The following is a 25,649-nucleotide window of genomic DNA, read 5'->3' on the forward strand; positions in this document are numbered from 1 at the left end:
TATATATATACATACATATATATATTGTATACACACACACACACACACACATTCATAAATTTTAAGTATTTGGAACTGTCCAGGTAGTACATTAAAAGACAAAACCATGAAGTATAGGACCTCACCTCACGGATAAGGTTGATAAGACGAGGTCCAAATCGCCAGGGTTTGTGCCGATGACATTGCAGTGAGCTCACTGTCATTCCAGGCAGCCGTTGTGCCGCTGCTGAAACCACGTGCACTGCATCATACATCAGAGCTGCATCCGTCTGCACAAACGCAACATCATCCTCAGTGCTTGAGCATCTCAAGAAACAGAAGTGAAAATGGACTCCACGAAAGTGAAGATGGTCGATTGCAATGCATTTACAACATTTGTTTGTTTGTTTTTTTTTACCAAAAGTGCTGTTATAATAAAAAAAACCATATATATATATATATATATATATATATATATATATATATATATATATATATATATATATATATATATATATATATATTCAAGCGGTCATCCCAAAAGTGATATTTTGTGCAAATACCAACCAATAATATTGCTTCAGATTCTGTATTGTCAAACATATTTACTAAACCTCAACAGCTGTCTCGCTCAATTCAATTTACTGCAAGTGTATTGATATACGAAAGAATGGTATTTCAGGATTTCAAACAAAGTACCATCTCCCCATCTTTCTGCTTATTTCATTGCTGCTAACTACTGAAGCAATTGGCTCGACCTGTTTTGCATTCCCATCCGAGCACTTTGTTCATGATTCTGAGTTTCCAGGTTAAAATCCTGCATATCATGTTGATTTGTCTGTTGTCGATTAATGTCCTTGTAATTCACCTAAATATTGCTGTAACATGGACGGCCAGAAGTTGGAGCCCCTTCTTTATGGTTGCAAATAATGTGACATCTGCTTATGTCCATGTATGCTTGCTCCTGAGTGGAGGGTGTTCCTCCGTTATAGGGGCAACCCCAGGTAGTTCTGCTGAGTTGTCTGGAACTGGCAATTCAGTTCAGAGTCCCTCAGGGACTAGCCGGGTGCGCGTAGCTTCATTTGCAGACACACTGAGAGCTCTTGGAGGGACTTAGTGCTCAGAGATGAGCAGCGGCTCAGTCCACATGAATCCAGCATCAGCAGTGTGAGAAATGAGAAATGCCCAGACAAGTGCTCTAAATGACTTCATCGCACCCAAAGGGCCAACATGTTATTTTTATCTGTTGCCTTGTTTTCTTTATGGTCTAGATTTATCAACCCTTTTGCCACCATTTATTTAGTGTCTCTTTCCTCTGTTTTCTGTTGAAATGTTCTTTTAAAGTGATCACTAGACCTTGCAGCATGAGTTTGGCTGGAAAATAAACAAGTGCTATCAAACAGCAGTTAATGGAGGTTGATCACCTCAGAGAGCTCGTGGTGTGGCCATTGTGACTTGTGGGTTCTGCGGTTGAGCTTGTGATGCAGCTGTTGCGGTGGAGTCGGCCAGCGCACCGTGCCGATCAGCGGCAAACGGCCAGCGAGAGGGAATGGGTGCAGGCCTCATCAAAAGACGCATGTGCCCAAAGCGATGAAAGGCAGGCATGCTGTGAGAAAGAGGAGTTTTTGCCTTGTCCTTTGGTGCTGCTGGCTGTGTCAAAGCTTGCAAGAGAAGGTGGCTGCATCACACCTCACCAAACGAGTTGAGTCCATTTTATTTCCCTTCAACCAGCAGTATGGAATGATCATTCAGCCCCTTGCCAGGACTGAAACATCTTGCCATGCTCTACCTCTGGGTCTTCCCGATATTCTTCATTGTCTTGTGAATTCCCCGAAGTCTATTTCTTGTGGCGTGTCTGATGGGCCCAGATTGGTTGAGATAATTAAGAATCCCCCGATTGTGCGTTGGTATTGAGGGCACATACTAAGGAACTAAGAACTAACTTGGCAGGAACTAAGGGGTTATTTTATTGTTGGTTGCATAATTTATGTTTGTGCATTGCTTTCATTCTTTTTTCCTCCCCCACCAAGCCATTTGCTCTTAATAAATATACCTGGTCTTAGGGAGAATTCCACTTGTCCTGGCTGCTTTATTTGGTAGTTTAGGCTGGTTGCAGGGCTGTTGGGTTGCAATCCAAACCACTTAGACCGCGTCACGTAACTTCACGGTATACTCGGCTGAATTGCGGAGAGACGCAGGCATCTATCAGCATGGCACCTGGTTAATTCCGTGGCCCCACGAGTAGTGTGATGTGGCAAACAGGCCTAGGAACTTACTCGGGGCTGTGCACTTAGTTAGGGGTTGCAGTCACTTTGACTGGACACACGGGACTCAAACCGGGCAACCTGAATGTACCCGTGGCTATCACAAAAGGAATTTGCACTTTGGTTCAAAACCCCAATCCTGACCACCAACCCATAAAAAATGAACTGTAATCTGTGAAAAAGAGAACAATACTTGAGGATTTTCAAGCTCAAGTGACATTGGAGAGCCAGCTTTATGTACCCTCAAAAAAATATATAAAATGACAGAATGAGAACAATCACATTTACATTTTATGCAATTGAAGCCATCTAAAATCTAAAGTATATCTGATCTTTCAGTGGAAATAATTATTTGTGGCACCTTCATGCTGGTGGTTTCAAATCAAGAAAGTTCCGATTGAGCCAAGGCAGACACCCCCATACACTTGATGCTGCACAAGTGCAAGGAGACATGACAGCCAATCCAACTTATCTATCATATAACTGTGTGCTACACAATGCAACAAAAGCCCCTGCTGGTATTGCACCAAGTGGCAGTTATAATCGGATTTTATTCTAGATGAAGCCAAATACTGTACAGAGATTTGATTCTAAAGGGAGTCAAATACAGACACAAAAGGCATGTGTTTGTGCTCCAAGCTATCATGGTAAGCTTTAAAGCACAAAACTCGAGAGATTTTATGAAAACTCCAGTTCCCAAAACATTTAATTAATTCATGGAAAAAAAAAAAACAATAGCTTTGTCACATGGACAGACAGACTACAAAAAAATGGACAGACTTTTGATAGTGTTCCACATTCAGGGATGATAAAATGCATTCATGTACACAAGATCAACCCCCCAAATAATCAAATTGAGAAAGCAACGGAGCTCCAGAATACCGCATTGATATTACAGCACTTGGAAGAAAAGATCGAAATACCAGGGGTGAAGATAAGTCACGAGATCTACCAGGGTGACAGCCTTTCACCCCCTCCTGTTGTGCTTAGCCCAGGACCTACTGAGAAACCTCATTAATGAGCAAGAACATGGATACACTCAAACATCCAAGAGAAGAACATCCAAAGAAACAGGAAAGGTGACACATGTACTGAACATGTACGATCTAAAAGTCTTCGCAGCAAACGACAAAAATTGACAGAACTAAAACTAGTAAAACAGTTCTCCGACAACTTTCAAATGGAATTTGGTCTCAACTCGTGTGCTAAGTTCACATTCGTACAAGGTAAACCAACAAAAACAGACAACATAAAAATCGACCTTGATACAACAATATAGGAACTAGAAAATTAAGCATCATACAAATACTTGGGAGTAAAAGAGGGCCACCAAATATGTCAGAAAAAATGCGCAAGACAATTGTCATGGAATAGCTGCATCGAACGAAGCAGATCCTGAAAACATATCTTACCCTGAGAAACAAAATCAAAGCCATTTTCCAAATAGCAGTACAAGTTTTCCAGTACAACTGCGGAATAATAAACTGGCCACAAGAGGAAATCAATAAACTAGATATCAAAACAAGGAAACTCCTTACTATCCACAAAATGCTCTACAAAAATCAATGCATCCCGAGAATGTACTTGCCGAGACAAAGAGGAGGTAATGGTGTGATGGAGCACAACCAAGGGCACAGAATGACAACAGTAGGATTGGCTGAGTACGTGAAGAGTTGAACAGACTACTGAATCCAATTTGTATGCAAACACGAATACAGAGAGGGTATCCCGAATCCACTGAGCAAAACATTTCAAAAGACACGTGTGAATACATGTCATACGTGAAACCGAAACAGCAGCGAATACAGCCCCAACAGCCTGGTGTTGGCTCAGTGGTTAGGGTGGTGGCTTGGGATCCTAGGGTCTTGAGTTCAAGCCCCGTCGGCCACTGAATTAATACACCAGGGGGTTGACTCAGCCTGTCATCCTTCCGAGGTCGGCGAAATGAGTACCAGTTTCAGTGTGTGTACTGGTAGAGGGGCACTGCATCAGCGACACAGTCGCGCTTCAAGAAATGATAGCTACCCCGGCAGCTAAGCTGCCATATGACGACCACCAGCCCCAACAATTGCAAAAAAAAGACAAAATAAAATATAAAGCAAAATATCAACAGATATACACTAACAAATGTGAGAAAGACAAAAGAGCAGGGAGGAATTAAAAATAAATAAATAAAAAGAGTTGGACAGAATGGGCATAGACAATGAAGGCTCATTGCAATGGCGAAGAACAGGTCAGCTCAACTGGGATGAAGAACGAATCATAATAAATGTCCAAGACCAAGGACACTACACCAATGGTTTTAAGATGACAGGACCAAATCAATGGGATAAGTGCAGGTTCTGCAAGGTAGAAACAGAAAAAAAAACGATCCACCTCCTATCAGGATGTAAGAAATTAACTGATGTCAGAACAACTGTACACACAGAGGCACAACAGGGTTTGTAGAGTAATCTACTGGCACATCTGCAAAAACTTCAACATCCCAGTCCCAGAAAAGTCATGGAAACATGAACCAAACGTGATAATTGAGAACAACGAAGTAACGCTCACATACGATCTAATGATCTCATTGAAAGTGAACAGAGAAACAAAACATTGCGATTGGATATAGTACTTAGGTACACAAAAGAAAAAAAACGTCATTGCCAGTTGAGGTATCAGTTCCCTGCGATTTTGGCCTAAACAACACAGAAATCAAAAAAATGACCAAATACCAAGACCTCAAAAATGAAGTGAAAAGTTCCTGGAATCTGAAGGGCACCAAAGTTGTACCAGTGATCATTGGAGCAACAGGAATGATGAAGAAAACCTCACAGAGATCTTAAAAACCATCCCTAGGAAAATTAGTACAAGCAAACTGCAGCTGGAAGCTGTCCGGAGCTCAGTGATGATCCTGAAAAGAGCGCTCGGGACAAAAAATTGAGAACAACACAACATCACACCTTGGTCCATGAATTGTGACACCCCCCCCCCCAAACCTTACTGAAATGGAGGTGAAAACTTCGAGACCTGAAACGACTCTGTTCCACCTTCTGAAACCCACATATGGAGATAACAACCAGGAACACACACACACACACACACACACACACACACACACACACACACACACACACACACACACACACACACACACACACACACACCCATAATGCCACCTGTCGAAAATTATATGGGGCAGGTGCACAGCCATTTCTGAACAAGTGCTTTGATGTCTTATTCAAAAATTTAGTGCCACAAAGATGTTTTGTGAGTGTTAGAAAAAGTTTTTCTTGACCACAAGGTGACAAGTCTGGACTATATTGGAGAATGGTGTAGAAAATCCTGACCCATCTATTTTTTGTTTTTTTCCCGATACAAAGTCAAGACTTTTGAAGCAGCGACAACATACAACAGATCAAGATGCAACAGAACAAAGAGAACAGTATAGAGAGGGGGAAACACCAACAGCAGCGTTAAATGCCAATACTGAGGGACACTTGGCAAAACAATGAGTGTGTGGAGAAATGAGGGGCAGGAGAGTATACAGAGAGTATTGTGGGGCAGTTGGACAAAATGGATAATGAAGGAAACTATTGGGAGGGAATACTGGAAATGTGGAAGGAGGAGAGCTTGGGGGTGTGGTAGGGTGAGGGGGTTGATGGGGAGGGGTGGGGTGGGAGGCGGAGGTAGATCATGATTTCACAGGAGCTTACTGGTGGACCACATTCATCCTGCAGAAACCAGAGTGGGATAGAGCATGGACAGAGCAGAGGGTGCAAGACGAGAAGGAGGTGGTAGAACACAGAGAGCCCACCAAAATGTCTGTGATGTGAAAGTGAGAGGCCCAAAGACTCAGCTTCATCACAGGAGATTCCAATGATCTTGAAGGCCTTGGTTTCCAAGGTGTCAAGCTAAGTGAGATATGAGGCAGGGAAGCCAGCCCACAGGGGACAGCAGTACTCCATAAAGCTGTGAATGAAGGTCTTGTATGTGGATAGGAGTTCAGGTGTGCGAAGGGAGGACTTTGTACAACAGAGGATGCCAAGTCAGCAGCTGGCTTTGGAGGCCAACTTTGAAATGTGGTTTGATCATGGCTGATGGTGAGACCTAGGAGTTTGAATGGCTGAACTTCCTCAAGAGGATTGTTAAGAAAGTAGATTGGTGGGGTTTGCCAGACAGTTCTTGTGGAAAGAAATCATGAGAGTATGAAATTTGTCAGGATTGGAATACATATTTCAAGTGTTTGACCATCTTGTGATTTTGCCAAGGTCTGCAGAGAGGGAAGAGTCTGCAGCCTGCCTGTGTGAAAGATGAGGGATGCCACAGCACAGGGTGGAGTCATCAGCAAATAGATAAAGAGGATTTTTCCATAGAGATCATTTATGAAGATCAAGACTAGGACTGCGTCCAAAACACTTCCAGCCTTGACAGGGAGAAGTGATTAAATGATTCCTTTGAGAGCCACGTGTTGGCTACGAGAGTAGAGGAAGTCTGGAAGCCATGTATGGAGTTGGCCTTGGATGACATAAGCGGAGAGTTTGGAGAGTAAGGCAGAATGCCAGACTGTATCAAAAGCACACGATATGTCCAGAGGGATGGCTCTGATCTCACATCTGACATCAAGGGCCTCCATCCATTGTTGGTTGAGTAGAAACAGCATTTCCAATGTGGAGTGACCTGGTCTGAAACCAAATTGGTGATCTGAGATAAGGTTGTTGGAGAAAAGGAAGGATTTCATATCAACTGTTATGATGGATTCCATGACCTTGCTGATGATTGAAAGTAAGCTGAGAGTTCTGTAATTAAGGGGGTCAGTTTTCACACCTTTTTACCTCCGCCACAGAAGGTGGACCGAGGTTATGTTTCCACCACTGTTTGTTTGTTTGTTTGTGAGCAGGACATCTCAAAAAGTTGTGGATGGATTCAGATGAAATTTGGTGATCATCTTAGATGTTACAAGGCCAAATTGATTTGATTTTGGTGAAGATCTGGATACCAAAATTATATTGTGATTCTTCCCCATTGAGAGATAGGGCAAAAAAAATAAAATAAAACGATATATAGCATGATATCTCAAACAAGCTCAAATGAGCTGAGATCCTCGTCCTCTTAATGATGACGTCATAAAAACGAATATGACGTCATTGTGATGTATGAGGTTTGCGATAAATAATCTGTGCTAATGCCAGGCTTGATTCCCATAAACAAAATTCAAACAGCTTGCCGAGTTTCGGAGATAATGGTTTATAGTGGGGCAACTTAGCTAAATATAGCATAGCAATTGTGCATTTTGTGAGGAAAGCACCAAATTTGGCACACTGGTAGCCTATCATATTATGAAGAGACTTGGATATTGGGCCGTCTCAAATTCAGCCGCTGATGGCTGTGGCAGCCATTTTCCACTGCCATCAAAAATTTTGAGATGGCCCAATATCCAAATCTCTTCATAATATGTTAGGCTACTCGTGTGCCAAATTTGGTGGGTTTCCTCACAAAATGCACAATTGTGATGCTAAGTTGCCCCACAAATAGGCGATTTCCATTAGTGGTGATATTATGTCAACTTTTTTTTCTAGGAAGAATTTCCAAAATTGGAGATGGTTACTCCCTGTGCGTGGTCTTTCTGCATATACATGGCAAGTTTCACGAAGATCCGATGAAAACTTTGTGAAACAAAAACAAAAACTGTTGTGAAACAAAAAATGTCAAAAAATAGGAATGACATCATAAAAATTGATATGACGTCATAGTGATGTAGCATATGTACGGTACTTCATCTCTGCCAATGCCCTGTTCGATTCCCGCAAACAGAATTCAAAAAGCTTGCCTAGTTTCGGAGATAATTTTTTAGGCGATTTCCATTAGCAGAGATATTTTGACATCATAACTTTTTTTCTAGGAGGAATTTTCAAAATCGGAGATGGTTACTGTCTGCGCAGGGTATTTTTACATATATACGCCAAGTTTCATGAAATTTCGATGAAAACTGGAGGCTGTGAAACAAGAAAGGCCACAAGAAGAAGATGAAGAACAACAACGTAAGACTCAGAGATCCTCCACGAGGATCTAAAAATTATGGACGGCTTCGGATGAAACTTGGTGGACAGGTTGGGTATGTGCCAAGGCCAAATTGATTCGATTTTGGTGAAGATCCAAATCTGGATCTGGAAATATGAGAATTATTTAATTATTCAAGTGATTCTTCGCCATTGAGAGATGGGCCCCAAAACGATATATAGCATGATATTTCAAAAAGTTATTGACAGATTATGATTATACTTGATGCAGTGATGCAGTTGGTGCAGTTCCAAGCAGGATTAGAGTAGTTATAAGTCATATTTGCCATGTAAGGGTGAACGGGCATCATTGTGCAGCAAAGTCGCACTGCAAGACAGCATATATACTGCATATCTGACCCTTGTATTGTCAGTGTATTGCTCGTCTCACTTCATTGTCATTGAGCAACACGTCCGTCTCTGTCGTATTGCTCATCGATTGTTTCTCCACGTCAAAGAAATCCCTGTAAAGGCATCAAAAAACCGCTCCTGCTATACATAAGCTTCCTGGCTGGTGGCTGAACCGTGAATTTATTTTCATGCTGGGGTCCAAGGATGTCTTCACTGCGTGCTGGCTCACTTTGACTCTGCCGTGAAATGATGGGCCCCAAGTCTCATCACATGTCAAAAAACTTCAATAAATCATCTGCCTCCCTCTGGGACAATTCCAGCTCTGTTGCCAGAACCACACTGTTTGCCTTTTGATAAAACGTGAGGTCGTTTCGTATTGAATTTCAAGTGAGAATAAATGACTGCTTCTATACTTCCATCACTGGCATCCATTTTTTTTTTTTTTAGCAATGTCATGGACGTAATCCAACGATTCTCCAAAATATATTTTTCAACGTGTTTGCTCAAGTAATAGCAGTTGTTTGCATCTGAGACTGTTCAAGTTAGCTCACTTGTTCATAGGTGTTTTAGAACTAGTTGCACCACTGAAACAATCGTTGCGTGAAAGACAAGCAGATCACAAAATTGTGTGGAGTCTCCTGTGAATTTGAGCTGGTATTAAGTTCTTCTCTTGAGCTCAGAATTTAATTTAGAAAACTTCATAGGTTTCTGTTACCTTTGACGCATGATAGAGGTGTCAAGAACAGAATTAGCTCTTACATCAAGAATTAGAGTTCACAGTATTAGTTGGAAACAGTTTATTGGAAGAGGAAGTAGAAACTCGAAATTCCTCTCCTGAAAGCGCGAATGGCAAATCTGATTGGTCGAGAAGGTGTCCAATTTTTTTTCAAGTACAGCTAAAATGAATGTTTTTTTGGAAGTGGGCAAGGTGATTTGTGTTCTACAGTGTTCAAATATTTAATTCAATGAAATGAATGAAAAGTTTTAAGGCTGTAGAAAACAAAACAAAACATTGAATTGGAACATACCGCTGTTTACGCACCCTCTTTTACTCCTTCCCATCACTTCAGGCATGGGAGCATGTGCCAGAGCAGCACGTCGCTGTGTTCAATTTCCATCGGGACTCCAGGGACCTCTGTCTGGCCATCCCCCAGGCAGTTGCCTGTCCTATCCCCATCTCCTTGAGATGCTCACCAACCTGCTGTAACCATGAGCCACGTGGTCGGCCCATTCGACTTCTCCACTCATGAGCTCCCTCACTGAGAGAATCTGGTGAGCAGGATCAGTGTCAGGAAAATGAGCCACATGAACATACAGCCGCAGCTGACGCTCACGGACTATGCAGACTCATTTGAGTCTCTCTCAGCAACCACTCATTGGATACAAAGTTTGACCAGCGATAGCCAAGGATTCTCTGAAGAGACCTGTTTCTGAGGGAGTTAAGTCTCCATCTCAGATCCTTGGTCAGAGACCAAATCTCACATCTGTCGAGTAAGACTGGAAGCAACAAGGACCTCAACACTCAGATTTTCGTCCTTCTGCACAGGTGCCAGCAGCACCACACCCCATGTTCCAGTGAATCCATGAATCCCCAGGTCCGACGCAGATGTCTATTGACCTCTGGCTCACAGCCAGCAGAGACATGAATATAACTGCTAAGGTAAGTGAATCTCTCCGTGACCTCAACATCCTCACCACAAACAGGTTCAGACAAGATAGCAGCATCCAATATGTCATTGAAAGCCGGGATCTTAGTTTTGACCCAGGAAAACCAAAATCCCAGTGACCCCGACTCCTCATTCAGCACCTCAAGGGCCCCCACAAGGAAATCCAGAGTCTCCGCAAAGATGACTGCAAAGATGACGTGACGCAAAAAGATGACTCTCCAAATCAAGGTCAGAAAAATGACCGTTTTTACAGCCATTTTTCCCTGCTGTGCATGGGTTGGGCTTTTTCTTGAGGCAATGTTTTTATGGCCGGATGCCCTTCCTGACGCAAACCCTGGTCACCTCTTACGACACACAGGGATATGGTACACATATTCTAACCGGGGTATACACCGGGACCAGTACACTGGTTCTCATTTTGTCGACCTCGGAAGGATGACAGGCTGAGTCAACCTCCTGGTGTTAATTCAGCAGTAAACGGGGCTTGAACTCAGGACCCTCGGATCTCAAGCCGCCACCCTAACCACTAAGCCAACACCAGGCTTAAATCAAGGTCAGAGATCCTGATATTCTCAAATGATGCACCGCAGCTTAATCTCTCAGACATCCTCCCCAGAATCCAGTCCATACAAGTGCTGACAAGTGTGGGGGCCAGAACACACTCTGACGAACTGCAATAAAAACTGCAAATAACTTGGAGATGGAACCACCACACCTCACAACACTCTCAGTAACAGAGTATATTTCAGAAATCAGAACAATCAGTTTTGCTGGCACTGCACAAAGACTGAGAATCCTCCAGAGGACATCCCGATTCACTGAATTGATCACTTTGCAGAGATCAACATAGGCTGCAAGCAGCCCCTGCCGAAACTTGTGTCTGCATTCATTGAGGACCCGAAGAGAAAGGATACCGTCAATCCCCACTTCTCTGGGCACTGGTGTTACAGCAGATGGTGGCAAACCCCATCAAGAATTATCCGAGCAAAGACTTTGCCCAGCACTGAGAGCAGCATCAACTCTCAGTAGTTACTGCAGTCGTGGCGATCACCCTTCCCTTTCCCAGAAAGGAACAACAAGGCCCCTCTTCCATTCAGTTGGGATGATGCTTGTGTTCCAAATAGAGCACAGAACGGCCTGCAACGACACGAGTGCAGTATTTCCACCAGCCTTGAGAAGTTCAGAATGGATGCCACAGATCCCAGGAGCTTTACACCCTGACAACTGGTCCATTGCTGCTGGTATTTCCACAAACGAAGGTGGTTCACAGTTGATTAGAGGGTCAGCAATAGGACTTGGTTGGGGAAATAGTTTAGTTGCCGACAACTCGACCATGAAACAGGTTAGTACAGGTTTACATGGTACCTGCAGCAAGTTACAGATCTGATCTAGCCTGACCTGACAGTATCCTCCTGATCTACCAGTACATGTTAAAATAGTTCTTTGTATTTGTTGTTTGTGTCCTTTATGATATCCTTGAAAACAGTAAGTTTCCTATGTGGAATGATTTATAATTTGTTTGACAGGCAGACAGAATAAATGTTGTTTTTTTTATCTCACTCCTCTCTGTGCATGTGTGATTGGGACAAATTTAGAGCCAAAATACTACTAAACTGCAGGTTTGTTTTTCAATTTGCGTTCAAAATATAACATTCAATTGAAATTAAGTTGTTCCTCGATCATAAACTGACATTTGCAGACAGATATACAGACAGAGTAAACCAATTGCTTAACACTGCTTTTGGGGTAATAAAGTCAGCGTGGAATAAGTGGAGACAACAAAGTGACATTATCAAGCACAAAAACATTCCATCATCTGTTTAAGTTAGAGTTTATAAAGCCTGTATCAGACTGTTATTGATGTATGGAAGTGAAATGTTGGTATTGCAGATCAAACATTTAAAAAGAATGGAAAGAACAGAAATGATAAATGATACGATGAACGAATGTATCGACTCCGAAAAAAGAGAAATGAACATCGGAAGAGAATACTTGGTTGGTATGGTCATGTGCAACGAAGGTCAGAAGATGAAGCTGTTAAGAAAGCAATAACGCTTGTGGTGGACAGGAAGAAAGCCAAGAGGACGTCCTGAAGACAAATGAATTGAAACTGTCATGAAAGATATGTAATGTTTGGGTTTGCACAACACTGATGAATTGGATAGATATGTATGGAGGAATGCCACCATTCGACCAACTCTGAAAAAAAGGAAAAATAGTGGTAAAATGTTTGTTGTTGTTTTCATTGTCGTTCATGTTATTCACAAGGAACTTAATGATATCACTCTGTGCCACAGCATGTGACTCTTGGCCACCATCTTCATTTATCCAGAATGCTTTGACCAGCATAGAGGCCACTTCCTGGACAACTTGCTCAGGTCAGACAATATTAGTGCTCAAAATTTCAGCAACAGTTTTTTTTTTATTCTTACAAGTTCTAAACCATTGGTCCCCACCCTGCGGCCCATGGGCCACATGCGGCCCGTGGAGCCCTATACTGCGGCCCGCAAGGACTTTCCAATCAAAACACATTTCCATGTAGCAATTTTAAAGGGGTTTACACAATGCCACTGCCGGCCGGCGCCGTGACCTGAAAAGCCTTACACAATGCCACTGCCGGCCACTGCCGCTTACCGCCAGGAGGAATCAAATCGATTTGATCTTACCTTCCGGCATCTTGCGGCAGTATTTAAAATTAATTACACCCCGAACGGAAATTTGTTCAGAATTACAGTGCGTGAACAATCGATCGATGGAATACATATAAAATTTATTAATTAAAAAAACGATACTCCAATAAACCCCAAACGTTGTATCGATTTCTCAACACAAACGTTGTGTGACAGTATCAAGTTTCTCAATAAAATGCATCAATTTTTTTCTGGCTCCCAACATCCTTGGGAGTAGTGAATGCGGCCCGTGGGATCAAAAGGTTGGGACCACTTTTCTAAACGATAAGAAGTTCAAGTCAACCTTGAACAACCCTTGTCTTTTTGAACAATCTTAAAACAATGATCATTAAACATCACAACAGTCACGATCAGAGCAAAACAAATAAACAAAACAAATGCCCGACGTCTGCACTTCCCGTGACCGCACAGGGTGCCAGATGAGAAAACAGCCACCCATTCGGGTAATGCTCGACATTTTGAGCACAGCACCTGGCATTCTGCTCTGGACAATTACACTTCAAAACCCCAGAAACCTCAGCTTGTGAGCAAATGTTTCAAACACGAGGAGGTCTTATCGTGGGTCGTTTGCAAGTTCCCTGCAGGTAGGATGATACTGTGGCTTTCATTAATGCTCATGGTAAAGATAACCCAGCCATCTGACCAATTATATGCGTCAGCTCAGTACAAGTCAAACTCGACAACCGCAGTTTGCACAGTCAACACAAACGATCAAGACACACTACTTTGATCGCAAGGCATTCCTGTTGGCATTTCAACAGATGACGAGGAGTTCAAAACAGTTTCTCAGACTTGCAGTGGCATTCTGATGAATCAGATCGAGTGGAAAAGTTAGAGATTGCATGCTCACTGTGCCAATTCACCCAGAGGGCCGAGTGAGGTGGTAAATTAAAAGAAAATGGGCGATGCTATTCCAGCGAGCAATAAGATGATGAATCATGTTAATAGAGCACGTTGTCTGGATAATTGCTATCACGAGTTTTCAATCAAATCTGGTGCAAAATAGCAATTTGTTCGACTAATTAGCCTCGTGAGTGCAGGTACTGCTTGATGCGTGCATTTAGCTCATTTGTTTGTTTAGTGCAGCACAAACTAAAGAATTTTATGTTAATCGAAAGCAATTTGGATTCTGTTTTTCACCCAAGAACAACCTTTAGATCTCTTGTGCTGGAGTTCGACATGCAAGACAAAACTGGTTGCAAAAAAAGAAAAGAAAAAAAAAAGTGGTCAATTTTCCATGATGACGTAAATCAAATAATGAACAAAAAGTGAATTTTCAACCCCATTAACCGAAAAACGATGGATCTCACGACAGAGAAATAGTGTAATTCTCCCGAGCATGTTTAATCGAACGTATCAAGTGATAACCGGTTTGATTTATAGTCACCACATCCACCGATTGCAAATGGCTACTTCCAAACAATTCAACTCCCTTCATGCGAGACGAAGAAACGGCTTACCATCCAGACAAACGGCGAATGGGCCGCAACATTGTCACTCCAGAAATATAATGCTTAAGACCTGCTCACCTGAACTCAATTTATATTTAGGCAACGAGTTTGCAGTTCAATGGAATGTGTGTCTCCATCTTTGGATGGCAGTTGGGTATTATTAGGGTGAACTTTGAAAAATAATTTGTCCCATCAAATAGTTGTTCAAGGTTGGTTTATTTATTTGGAGATAATAAAATTAATTATTCTGCTCTTTTCCCCTCTGCTTATTTTGTTTCTTGGCATTTCCTTCCGTCCACACTTTAATGGTTGACACGAGCTAAGCAGCGCTAATCTAACGTGAGAGGCCCAAGCCAAGCTCAAGAAAAGAAGTTCCGCAGTTTTCGTCAGACATGAATATGCCAGTAATCGATCCTGGTTAACTTGTAGTGCAACATCGTGGGCATCTTACCACTGACCAAGAGCAAACTGGACGAACCAATGACAGTAAAAGAAGGACAATCCAAGTGAAGGACCTTCAGCACACTGGTCTCAATATGTGCAGCTGCAATTGCACTCATTAAGGTGTGCATCATCAGAGACAAATAATTTTGCTTGATTGATATTCTGGCCACTTTATTCAACATTAGCATATTTTAACACATACAATTAACAAATACAACAAAGAAAGATGTTGTGCATATCACGATACTTGCAAAATCCGTAAAACAAATTTCTCCTTTAAAAATAGTTGGAGGTTGAATTCTGTGACCAAATTTGCAAATCCTCTTCAAATTTCAAGTCAATCGGATGAAAATTGACAATTTTAGAAATCCGGTCTATGTTGACTTTTTGGCCTATGTTGACCTTTTGGCCGATGTTGACCTCAAAATACTTGTTCGTTGCATTCATTGACCTGATCTGCAAATTCTCTTCAAATTTCAAGTCAATCGGATGAAAATTGACAATTTTAGAAATCCGGTCTATGTTGACTTTTTGGCCTATGTTGACCTCAAAATACTTGTTAGTTGCATTCATTGAGCTGATGTGCAAATTCTCTTCAAATTTCATGTCAACGGGATGAAAATTGACAATTTTAGAAATCCGGTCTATGTTGACTTTTTGGCCTATGTTGACCTTTTGGCCAATGTTGACCTCAAAATACTTGATAGTTGCATTCATTGAGCTGATGTGCAAATTCTCTTCAAATTTCATGTCAAAGGGATGAAAATTGACAATTTTAGACATCCGGTCTATGTTGACTTTTTGGCCTATGTTGAACTTTTGGCCGATGTTGACCTCAAAATACTTGTTAGTTGCATTCATTGAGCTGATGTGCAAATTCTCTTCAAATTTCATATCAACGGGATGAAAATTGAGGGTTTTAGAAATTTGACAGAGTTGTTGACCTTTGGCCTACATTAACCTTTTGACCTTTTAACTTCAAAAGCAAGAGGTTTCTTGCTTATGATGAACTCTACCAGGTGGTGAAGTTACGTGAAGATTGGTTTAAAATTGTGACTTGTAGGTGCTGACATACAAACGGACAGACAGACAGACAAGCCGATAGGCGGACATGAGTAGTCGCCTACCCAATAGAACCTGACGTGATGGGACAGTTCGATGGGGAATGACCTGAGGATTAAGCACAAGAAAATTCATGATTCTAGCTTCAAGGGTTAATAACTGCAGATTGTTTTTTCGTTAAAATACCCCCACATTTAGAGGTTTTTCGGCCGTTGCTAGGCAACGGAGGGGTCCATAGCAACGGTTCTTTCTCACATATAACTAAGACATACCATGAACCTACTATACCAGTTTCATGTATGTCTGACTCATAGTCTCTGAGATATAACGAACTTCGTTTTTTTATTGTTTTCGACCAGGGTTCATTCAAAGTCTATCTTCTCCAACAGTTTTCATAGGATCCGGCTGAAATTTTTTGACAATATGGCAGAATGTACTGCCCACAGTCGCTCATGGCCCGATTTTTGATTTTCGAAAAAATATATTTTTTATGATTTTTCAAAAATTTCAAAGTCCCGTTGCTCGGCAATGGTAGTGTCCATAGCAACGGTTCTCATTTGCACACAACTAGGTCATGGCATGAACCTACCAGCCAAGTTTCATCGAAATCGCCATTGTATTAACGAAGCACTGGACCGAACAGAGGGACAGACAGACAGACAGACAGACAAACATATCGATGGAAAAACTGATAATAGGGGTAGAACAAATTTCAAGATATTAAAAAAAAAATTTCGACTGGATCCACTACACAACAGACAAACAGACAGAACAACGTACAAGACCAACCAATATACATGAAAAATCTTCGATTTTCACAAGTAATGAATAATACAGTCTTAATAACATTTCTTAGAGCAACTTTTGACTCGTTCATTTTGAAGGAATATTCTATTCTGATTACCTTTCCTGTTGAAGACTTGCAAGGATAGCATCATATTCGTAATGCATGACACCAACACCGTCATCCTCCAGACAATGCAAAAAGATTCCAAATTGGATGTACAATTATGATATTATACTCTTATTACCTCCCCCACTGTAGGTGGATGGAGGTTATGTTTTCATCCCTGTTTGTCTGTCTGTTTGTCTGTCCGACAAGGACAAATCGATTCGATTTTGGTGAAGAACTGGATTCGAGAATTTGATTATTTTTTTTGATAAATTCCTCACCATTGAGAGATGTGCAAAAAACGATGTAAAGCATTATATCTCAAAAACTTGTAGACATATTCGGACAAAACTTGATGGATGAGTTGGGTGCGTGACAAGAACAAGCCAATTAGATTCTGGTTCAGATCCGGATGCAGATCCGGCTTATCAGTGGAAAACAAAACAAACTTCAGCCTGGCAGAGGTATGCGCTCTACCGAGTACCATTCTCGTTGCCACTGATTTACAATCCTGGAATACTCTACCAAACATCATCATAATAATAATTACAGTACTTACGTATGAATTATTCATCGAGTGCTATGCCTTCACCCCGATACGCAATCTACTCTTCCTTCTTAACATTGCACCAGTTTTAGTTTTGTTCGACTCTTTAAGAATTGAGCTTAGAACCAAGCAGCTTTGTTTTTCAGCCAACTGCCCCGAGGCAGATGAACATGGAGTTCTCACGAAATAGAGAGGCCAACCTGATGGCCCGCACAAACTATCAAAATTTAAGTTCACCAAAAACCTGGTGAAGTATTCCTATACTTGTAGGACTATGGACACAATCTGGTAGGAACCAGATTCAAAGCACACATTATGCCTGTTTTGCAAAAAATAATAAGCGCAACGCATATGGATAGAACCTCTTGGTATGGAGTAACGATATCGTGGAATTCAACAGATGGGTGGCAAACTTTGCACGCTGCGAGAAAGCATCAGAGGGATATGCACAGGCAAGTCGTATTATTCATATGTAAATTGTAATTAGAAGAGAGGATGTTTACCAGGGGATCCCAAGGCGGAATTAAAGATTTCAAGATGGCCGATTACCGATGCACTTGACTGGATTTATCGTCTCGGCAAGACCCAATGAAAGCCTGTGAGGAATGTTTGCTATCGATTTCATTAAGTGGGAGTGCCCTGACAGCATGCAGTCAAATGTATTTCAAAGATATATTGGCACCCAAGATGCAAAGGGTTGCATGCAGTTGCCATTAAAGTGCAAGCTTGCATTCGACGGAATAAAAGCAAATATTGCTGCATTGTCATTCACAAACGATACACGCCGCCGGATGGAAATCGGGTGATGATGGTAGTTATTTTTTCTATCAGCTCGTGCAGTGAGAAATTGATGCAACTCACTAATTGGCACTATGACGAGCATCAATGAATTCCGGTTGCCAGGTTGGAGGCTCACGTAGCTGCTTCTTCAACAAGATAAATGGCATTGGCGGCGACTGGCATTAGCAGTCACGATAAAGTAATTCGCTGCCTCACAAGGAGACAATAATGAATGCAGTGGACCTCAAAGCAGCAAGAGTTTTGTTTTTGAGACATTTGTGCATTCAATGTCTTTTGGTAAAGTTCCTGATTTTATTGTTGCTGACCCCTCCTTGCCCTGACCTCCTCCATCCTCCTTTTAAACAATCTAGTGATTTATGCATCTGATATCTATGAGATATATACCAACCTTACAAGTTTATGTTTTACTTTAAAACCGATAAACTTATTAATGACAGCATGGTCCACGATGTATCATCCTCTGCTTGCACACTTTGTGAACTACGGTTACGCTAGGGATCAAACACAGGAATACACAGCTCGGAGGTGTTGCAAGCAACAAATTTGGCGATTTTTATGACCTCAAATATTCCCTTACAGGGTAAGACAAATAGATTTTAATTTCTTTCAGCCAAGAAACACTCCAAAGGGAATATTTTGAATCGTGAATGGGCTCAAGATCCGAGAAACTCGGTAAACTTGCTGGCCTCCAGTTGTCCACATCTGCGTCCAATTTATCGACTGAATTGACTAAAAGATTGTATTCTGGTTGAGAACCAGCAAGGGTTGCCCAATCTTGGATCACATTGCCCTTTGGAGGGTACATTAAGTCGGCTTATCTGTGGGAATCACAGGACCAATTTGGCACATTAACCATTCCAACAAATCGAGGTAAACGAATCAATAGTAATCATTATGGGGGCATGGATGATAAGAGTCTTGCCAATTGATTAATTTTTTTTCTGCCGTCCAAAAATACCGAGAACTAATCCTCTAATTTGTTGAGCATTTCTTTGCTGTGGATTTCAAGACCTGGTTGCTATAATCGTATCCAGTGGCGAAAGAACCGGGATATAAACCAGGCAGCGGTAATGATTCAATGAGAATTAACCTACCCCCCTGGAATTATAGAGCGTAGCGCCAAGAATGCGGCACCGTTAGCTGTTGTATGAATGGCTGACAAAAATAATAGGGGATGGCAATATGAAAATGGTGTTTACTCGGGGAAATGCAAAGGTCTGCCGCTGCAGTGCTCATTAGCCAAACACATTATCAGGTTTTAATAAACAGCAGATATTTTCCCAGAGGAGTGCAGGTGGGGTAGACGGGAGCTTTCAGGATGCAGGGATGTCCGATTTAAATAAAGATTTGGCATTTGGGATTAATCTGGGAAATGAACAAAAACGAAACGAAGGTTTTGAGTGTAACGAACGTTAACAGCATGATAAATACACAATGAGGAATCAAGGATCGCTTTCAAGGGAGCAATCAGGATCGAATTCCTGTTTGAGTTTGATAACATTTTCAATTAGGATCCGATTTCTCGACAATTTCAAAAATCCAGAAAAATGCATACGTCTTGGGAAATATTTGTCTCATTTCATGGAAAAGGAAATACAAAGCAACAGTAAATCAACACTATCAAAACATTACAGGTGCATATCTTAAGAAACTTATGTACTCCCCCACCGCCTTCACTTCTGGTTGTTCATTTCCATAATTTGCACATCAAGTGTTCTAACGTGGAAAATGGATTGTCATTCCTCAATATGATGTCTCGAAACTGTTTCTGAGAAATGAGCCTTTAAGCATCCGCACAAACAATCATTTTATTATTTTATTTTTTTCCAAAGCCCCGTTTAGGCATTTGCAGGGAAGTTCTTGTATGACGTTCTGAACATTTTGATGTCACTTTCAGTGCATTCGGATGAAACAATGTACTGACGACGCCTCATGCAAATCAATATCAAGATGAGATGGCAGTGCAACCCTCCATAATATAATACTGTAATAATTCCCAAACACAGACCGAGCAACCTCCTTCGTCATGATAAATCTTTCCTTTAAAATATCAAAACTACTCGCAGCCTACTTGTACAAGGCCTCTGTTCTCGAAAGCTCAGTGCAGTTTTGCTCTCCCCTATGGGCTGGCACCCTTGCATCACATTCGTCTCTCCTGGATTCTGCAGAAACTAAGATCAACATTTATTAGTATCTCTCGCAATGAAGTCAGAGCAAAAGGACAGTTGTTCTCACATCATGGACAGGTCGGTGTGGCCTCTCCTCCGCTCCAGCTCCCTCTGCTCTCGAGGCTCCAACCATCCACAGTGACTCCAGGATGCACACATTTAAACCCACCTGGTTAAACTTCAAAAATTTAGGCTGACTGCACACCTCAACTCTTTTCTCCCATTTGTGGAACTGCCTTCCTAAGTCTGTTTTATCCCACTCTTACCCCAAAAGTTTCATGCAGATGGTGCACCACTATTTCATGTCATCTACAATCCTTACCCACAATCGTTTTTGTCTTAATCGATCCTGCCTGGAGCAACCCTCTTACTTGTAAGTTTCTTCATTTCTCCCCTTCTTCTTTCTCTCTTTATTTTATTATTTTTTTTTTTAGTCGCGTCTCGCTTGCTCTAAGAGAGCTCGGCGTTGTTGTTCTTCTTTTTCTGGTGAAGACAAAACCTTTAGGACTCGGCTCTTTTATATACACGATCCGGATCTCCTTAAATACTAAACACCTGTACACATCCTCACATAGACGGTGCCTTTTGAGAGCGTCTATCATGAACTTTTAACTATATTCGGACATTTGCTTTAAAGTTTCGAAAAGTTCACGTTACTATTTAAAGATTATTCCATTTTATGTATTGTAATTTCGTAAATACACTATTTTCTCATCATGAACGACGATCGTCCAGGACGGATCTCGCTATTGGTTCCGTCAAGGCACGTGCCGAAATATCGGAAGTTGTTGTTTTGTTTTTTTGTTCTTGTTCTTTTTCTTGTTCTTCTGGTGAAGACAAAACCTTTAGAACGCGGCTCTTGGACACATTTGTCCTTGTTCATGTTAGTTCATTCGTGTCACAATATCAGTGCAAACTCGCCGTCAACCTGCTCTTCCATTAGCCTTAATGTTCCAAATAAAAGACACGGTGGTCATGCAATATAGACAAACCACCAGAACAGGTTATGTGTAGGGGCATTTCCACTACACAGACCCGATCAAGTGGATTGAGAGAACTGAGCAATTTCCTCCAATTGAGCATTCAAGATAATCATAGCAAGCGGTGCAAGCCCACTCCCGATTGGAGGAAAATGATAGGCTGGCCCAGTGACGTCCGATACAACGAGGCCGCAATTCGTCGAATGGATTGCAGTTCCAGTTTTAATCCTGAACACCGAAGCAAGTAGAACTATAACACACTTTATTAGTACCACTTGATTTTGTCAGGAAAAACGTTTTTAAAAGGTTCTAGCTCACGATAGGAAAATAATATGTCCTTCAAAAATTAAATTTTAATGGGTGAGAAACCACCGAGGTGGGAAAAGGAGTGGTTACTCCAGCACCGGATGAGCGAAAATACTAACCGTCATTTTGTCAGTCAGGAGTCCAGAATCGGACCTTGTCGAAGGCTGTTTCTTCCACAGACCGCTAGTGGTTTTTTCCATCGACCACTTTTCCACGACAGAAGCCACGTGAGCACTTTCTTCATTAAGGAGTCGGAACCCAGTCATGTTCACACCCGTGTAGTAGTACTGCTCCAGATTGAGAGCAAACATGTCCTGTTGGGAAGGAAAAGGAGAAGCACGCAATTGAGGCCGACAACTCAAGATCGACGAATTATTTTTTTTTGCTACATTCTTTCCTCCAATCAGCATTTGATATTGCTCAGTGCAAGCAGACTGCAATCCATTTACAGGCAACTATTGTCATTGCCGAGTTCGGGTCGACATCTATTTTATCCCTTTAGCCTATCACTGCTCTATCTTTCCCTGTCCTGATTTGTGCGAACACATCGTATAATAAAAACCCGAAGTGTTCAGAATATTTTCGCTCAGCTCAAGAACGTTATCTTAAGAAAACAGATTTATCAATTTAACACTCAAGTAGGAATATTCTCTCGCGTTCTTAACGAAAATGGCTTTTCACATTTTGAGACATTACGTGTGCTCCGCACATCCTCTCTCTCTCTCTCTCTCTCTCTCTCTCTCTCTCTCTCTCTCTCTCTCTCTCTCTCTCTCTCTGTGTCTGTCTCTCTCTCTCTCTCTCTCTCTCTGTGTCTGTCTCTCTCTCTCTCTCTCTCTCTCTCTCTCTCTCTCTCTCTCTCTCTCTCTCTCTCTCTCTCTCTCTCTCTGTGTCTGTCTCTCTCTCTCTCTCTCTCTCTCTCTCTCTCTCTCTCTCTCTCTTCTCTCTTCTCTCTCTCTCTCTCTCTCTCTCTCTCCCGAGCTCTCTCTCTCTCTCTCTCTCTCTCTCTCTCTCTCTCTCTCTCTGTGTCTGTCTCTCTCTCTCTCTCTCTCTCTCTCTCTCTCTCTCTCTCTCTCTCTCTCTCTCTCTCTCTCTCTCTCTCTCTCTCTCTCTCTCTCTCTCTCTCACCAATTGTACAATCTCTCTATTTCTCTCTCTCACCAATTCTACAATCTCTCTTTCTCTCTCTCTCTCTCTCTCTCTCTCTCTCTCTCTCTCTCTCTCTCTCTCTCTCTCTCTCTCTCTCTCTCTCTCTCTCTCTCTCTCTCTCTCTCTCTCTCTCTCTCTCACCAATTCTACAATCTCTCTATTTCTCTCTCTCACCAATTCTACAATCTCTCTCTCTCTCTCTCTCTCTCTCTCTCTCTCTCTCTCTCTCTCTCTCTCTCTCTCTCTCTCTCTCTCTCTCTCTCTCTCTCTCTCTCTCTCTCTCTCTCACCAATTCTACAAGCTCTCTTTCTGCAGGACAATCTATAAATCTTCTTTCATTCAGTACTTTCTCACATTTAATTGCTTATAAATTACACTCCCTGACTCGAAGGGCAGATTGTTTTTCTATCCCTCCTTGATGAACCTCGAGTGTGGCTATAATTACTAACCTTTAGATAACGAAGCTACTCCAAACATTTTGTTTCATAATAACTTCTCAAAGACTTGTAATTTCTACTTGCAAAGAAGAATGAAAAGATGCAACTGTGCACCGCACTGTTCAAGGCCAGGCTCTCCACAGAGCATTGGCGTTACCGAAGCAGAGAGAAGACAGAAAATACACTGGGTGGGCTGCCATTGCCTATCCCAACGTTAGTCGGGGTAGGAATTTGGCAAGGGCTCCATCACATAATGTACACCTCTTTCCAAGCGATGCCAGGAGATATTTAACATCCGTTAGCAAACGCTACCAGAAAGGACACCGGGGTTTAACTGTTTCAGTGCTGTTAGTGACGATCGTGGCCCGCATCTGTACGTCATTGTTCAACAATCTGTGTTGTTCTTATTTCAGTGTTTGTTTCTGGGATTGCCTGATACACAATACAGATGCTTTATTCAGTTTGCCTGAAAAGAGTACCATATTTTCGATTGACATCCTGGAAAAATTAGCACTCAAACAGGTAATGTCCCTCCAAGTTGGATGATGGTACACGAACACATTCCTTCATGTGCGGAGCTTATATATTTCGACATTTAGGCCAATGACGTGTAGCAGACATCGATGTACCTTTACATGAACCGCAAGGCCATCTGCTGGACATTAAATAAAAAAAGCGTTTGACATACTATAACTTGACAACTTCATCTGTGATGTTCTTGACCTTTTCATTTATGTTTACAGGATTTAAGGCTCATAGTCACACACACACACACACACACACACACACACACACACACACACACACACACACACACACACACACACACACACACACACACACACACACACACGCTAATTTCCTGACTCGTCCTTTAAAATGTGAAGGAATGTGACGAGCCATCTTGTAGTTGAGAGGATCAATTTTGCCCTTTTTCATGTCGCTCGTTGTTGAAGGGACAGGAGAGGCTATTGGACTGAGGGACAGTCCACACACAGATCTAATACAACATCGATCGGTAATTCTCAGAACTATGATCCACATAACCCGGTAAGGCTCTTCATTGTTTATTTAATGCACAGTCTCGTGAATTGGAATGAAGATCTCAATCTACCACGCGGTGAAAGGCAGCAAGGAGTCAGTCGGTACGTCTAATGACTATTTCGCCGACACTTCTGACGTTACTTTTCCATTGCTCAACTGAGAAATTCAAATGTGCTCTTCGATGATTTAAGTAACTCTTGGCTGCCAGGATGGCTGAAAGTTATGCAAACTCGCCTCCAAGTTGTCTAGCCTGGGTTCGAATCTCAATCCAATTATAAACCGTCATTCTGGTGTTTCACAGGTAGCGGGATTCAATGCGTTTGTCGTGTCTCGGAAGGACATATTGCGTCGTGGCCATAGGGGTGTTGCTTGGGTGTCGGTTGCTTGAAGCCATGAAGGTGTCATATCCGGTGGGAGCACAGCATCTTCTCGAATAAAGAACATGATTCAAGCTGTGAACTGACCTGACTACCCCCATCTGCCGGAATTAGTTGGTCAACATTAAAAGATCCCACGGTGTCCTTCGTGAAGAGAAGGTGAGCTATCGCCGGAACTTGAATAAATAACAAATTTCTGCCGTAACCTACAGAGGGCGCTGCATCAGCGGGCACAGCCGTGCCCTCAGCCAATGACGCTACCTCTCAGCCTTGCGCTGCATTCTGCATCCGAAAGAAGATGATGCAACATTGACAAAAACCATTGAGTTTTACTAAGTACCGAGGCTGCTGGAAACTGTGCGCTTACTGTAAGTGTATTATCTGAAAAATAAAACTGGAGTCCTGCAATCATGATGCTCCCACACCCCAACCACCTCTATTACCTCCCCCACCCCCCTCCACCGACATTCCCTTCCATCCCCACCCATCACGAAATGCATTCTGGGAATTAAGATTCCAAACAAAGAACTTGTTCTTTGCTGTTTCATAAGGCAACGGAGATCATATGGAAATTAAGTGCATTGAGAAAATTGATTTGTGGATTTGAAAGCATTTGCCAAAAACAAATGCTTACGTTTGCAGACAAACGAGGAAAAATGCAAAGTGCATGTAATGGAATGAACATGTGGTGCTCGAGCAACAGCAAAAAAAATTTGGATGCCATGAATGCGAGAAGTCGATTCAAGTGTTCTTATGGCGTCTCTACACTATTATCAAAAGTACTGGGACAGTAAGGATGGGATTATAAACCTACATCATTCATTCCAGTTGCAATGGGGTCGTGGTCCATCTGTGACAAAGTACAACTTGGTTCACGTTAATAAAACTTTCTATGCCTGGTGTTGACTTAATGGTTAGGGTGGTGGGTTTGGGATCCGAGGATCCTGAGTTCAAATCCCATTTGGCTGTTGAATGAATACCAGGTGGGGTTGACTCTTCCTG

The 25,649-nt window shown here is 42.0% G+C and overlaps 1 protein-coding gene across 1 annotated transcript in view; it reads right to left on the reverse strand.

The window, feature by feature from the left end:
* The window catches only part of LOC147010612 (glutamate receptor ionotropic, kainate 2-like), a 298,336-nt gene that overhangs the window by 141,371 nt on the left and 131,316 nt on the right, over positions 1 to 25,649 (reverse strand). Inside the window, exons 7-8 of the mRNA XM_085860314.1 lie at positions 21,763 to 21,957; positions 126 to 269 (exon numbers count right to left, since the gene is read on the reverse strand). Coding sequence (XP_085716440.1) covers positions 126 to 269; positions 21,763 to 21,957 — 339 coding nt within the window. The remainder of the gene's footprint in view (positions 1 to 125; positions 270 to 21,762; positions 21,958 to 25,649) is intronic.

The sequence above is a fragment of the Eptatretus burgeri genome, chromosome 16 (genome assembly GCF_056783735.1).
Source record: "Eptatretus burgeri isolate ZD-2024b chromosome 16, Ebu_testis_v1, whole genome shotgun sequence".
Taxonomy (NCBI): domain Eukaryota; kingdom Metazoa; phylum Chordata; class Myxini; order Myxiniformes; family Myxinidae; genus Eptatretus; species Eptatretus burgeri.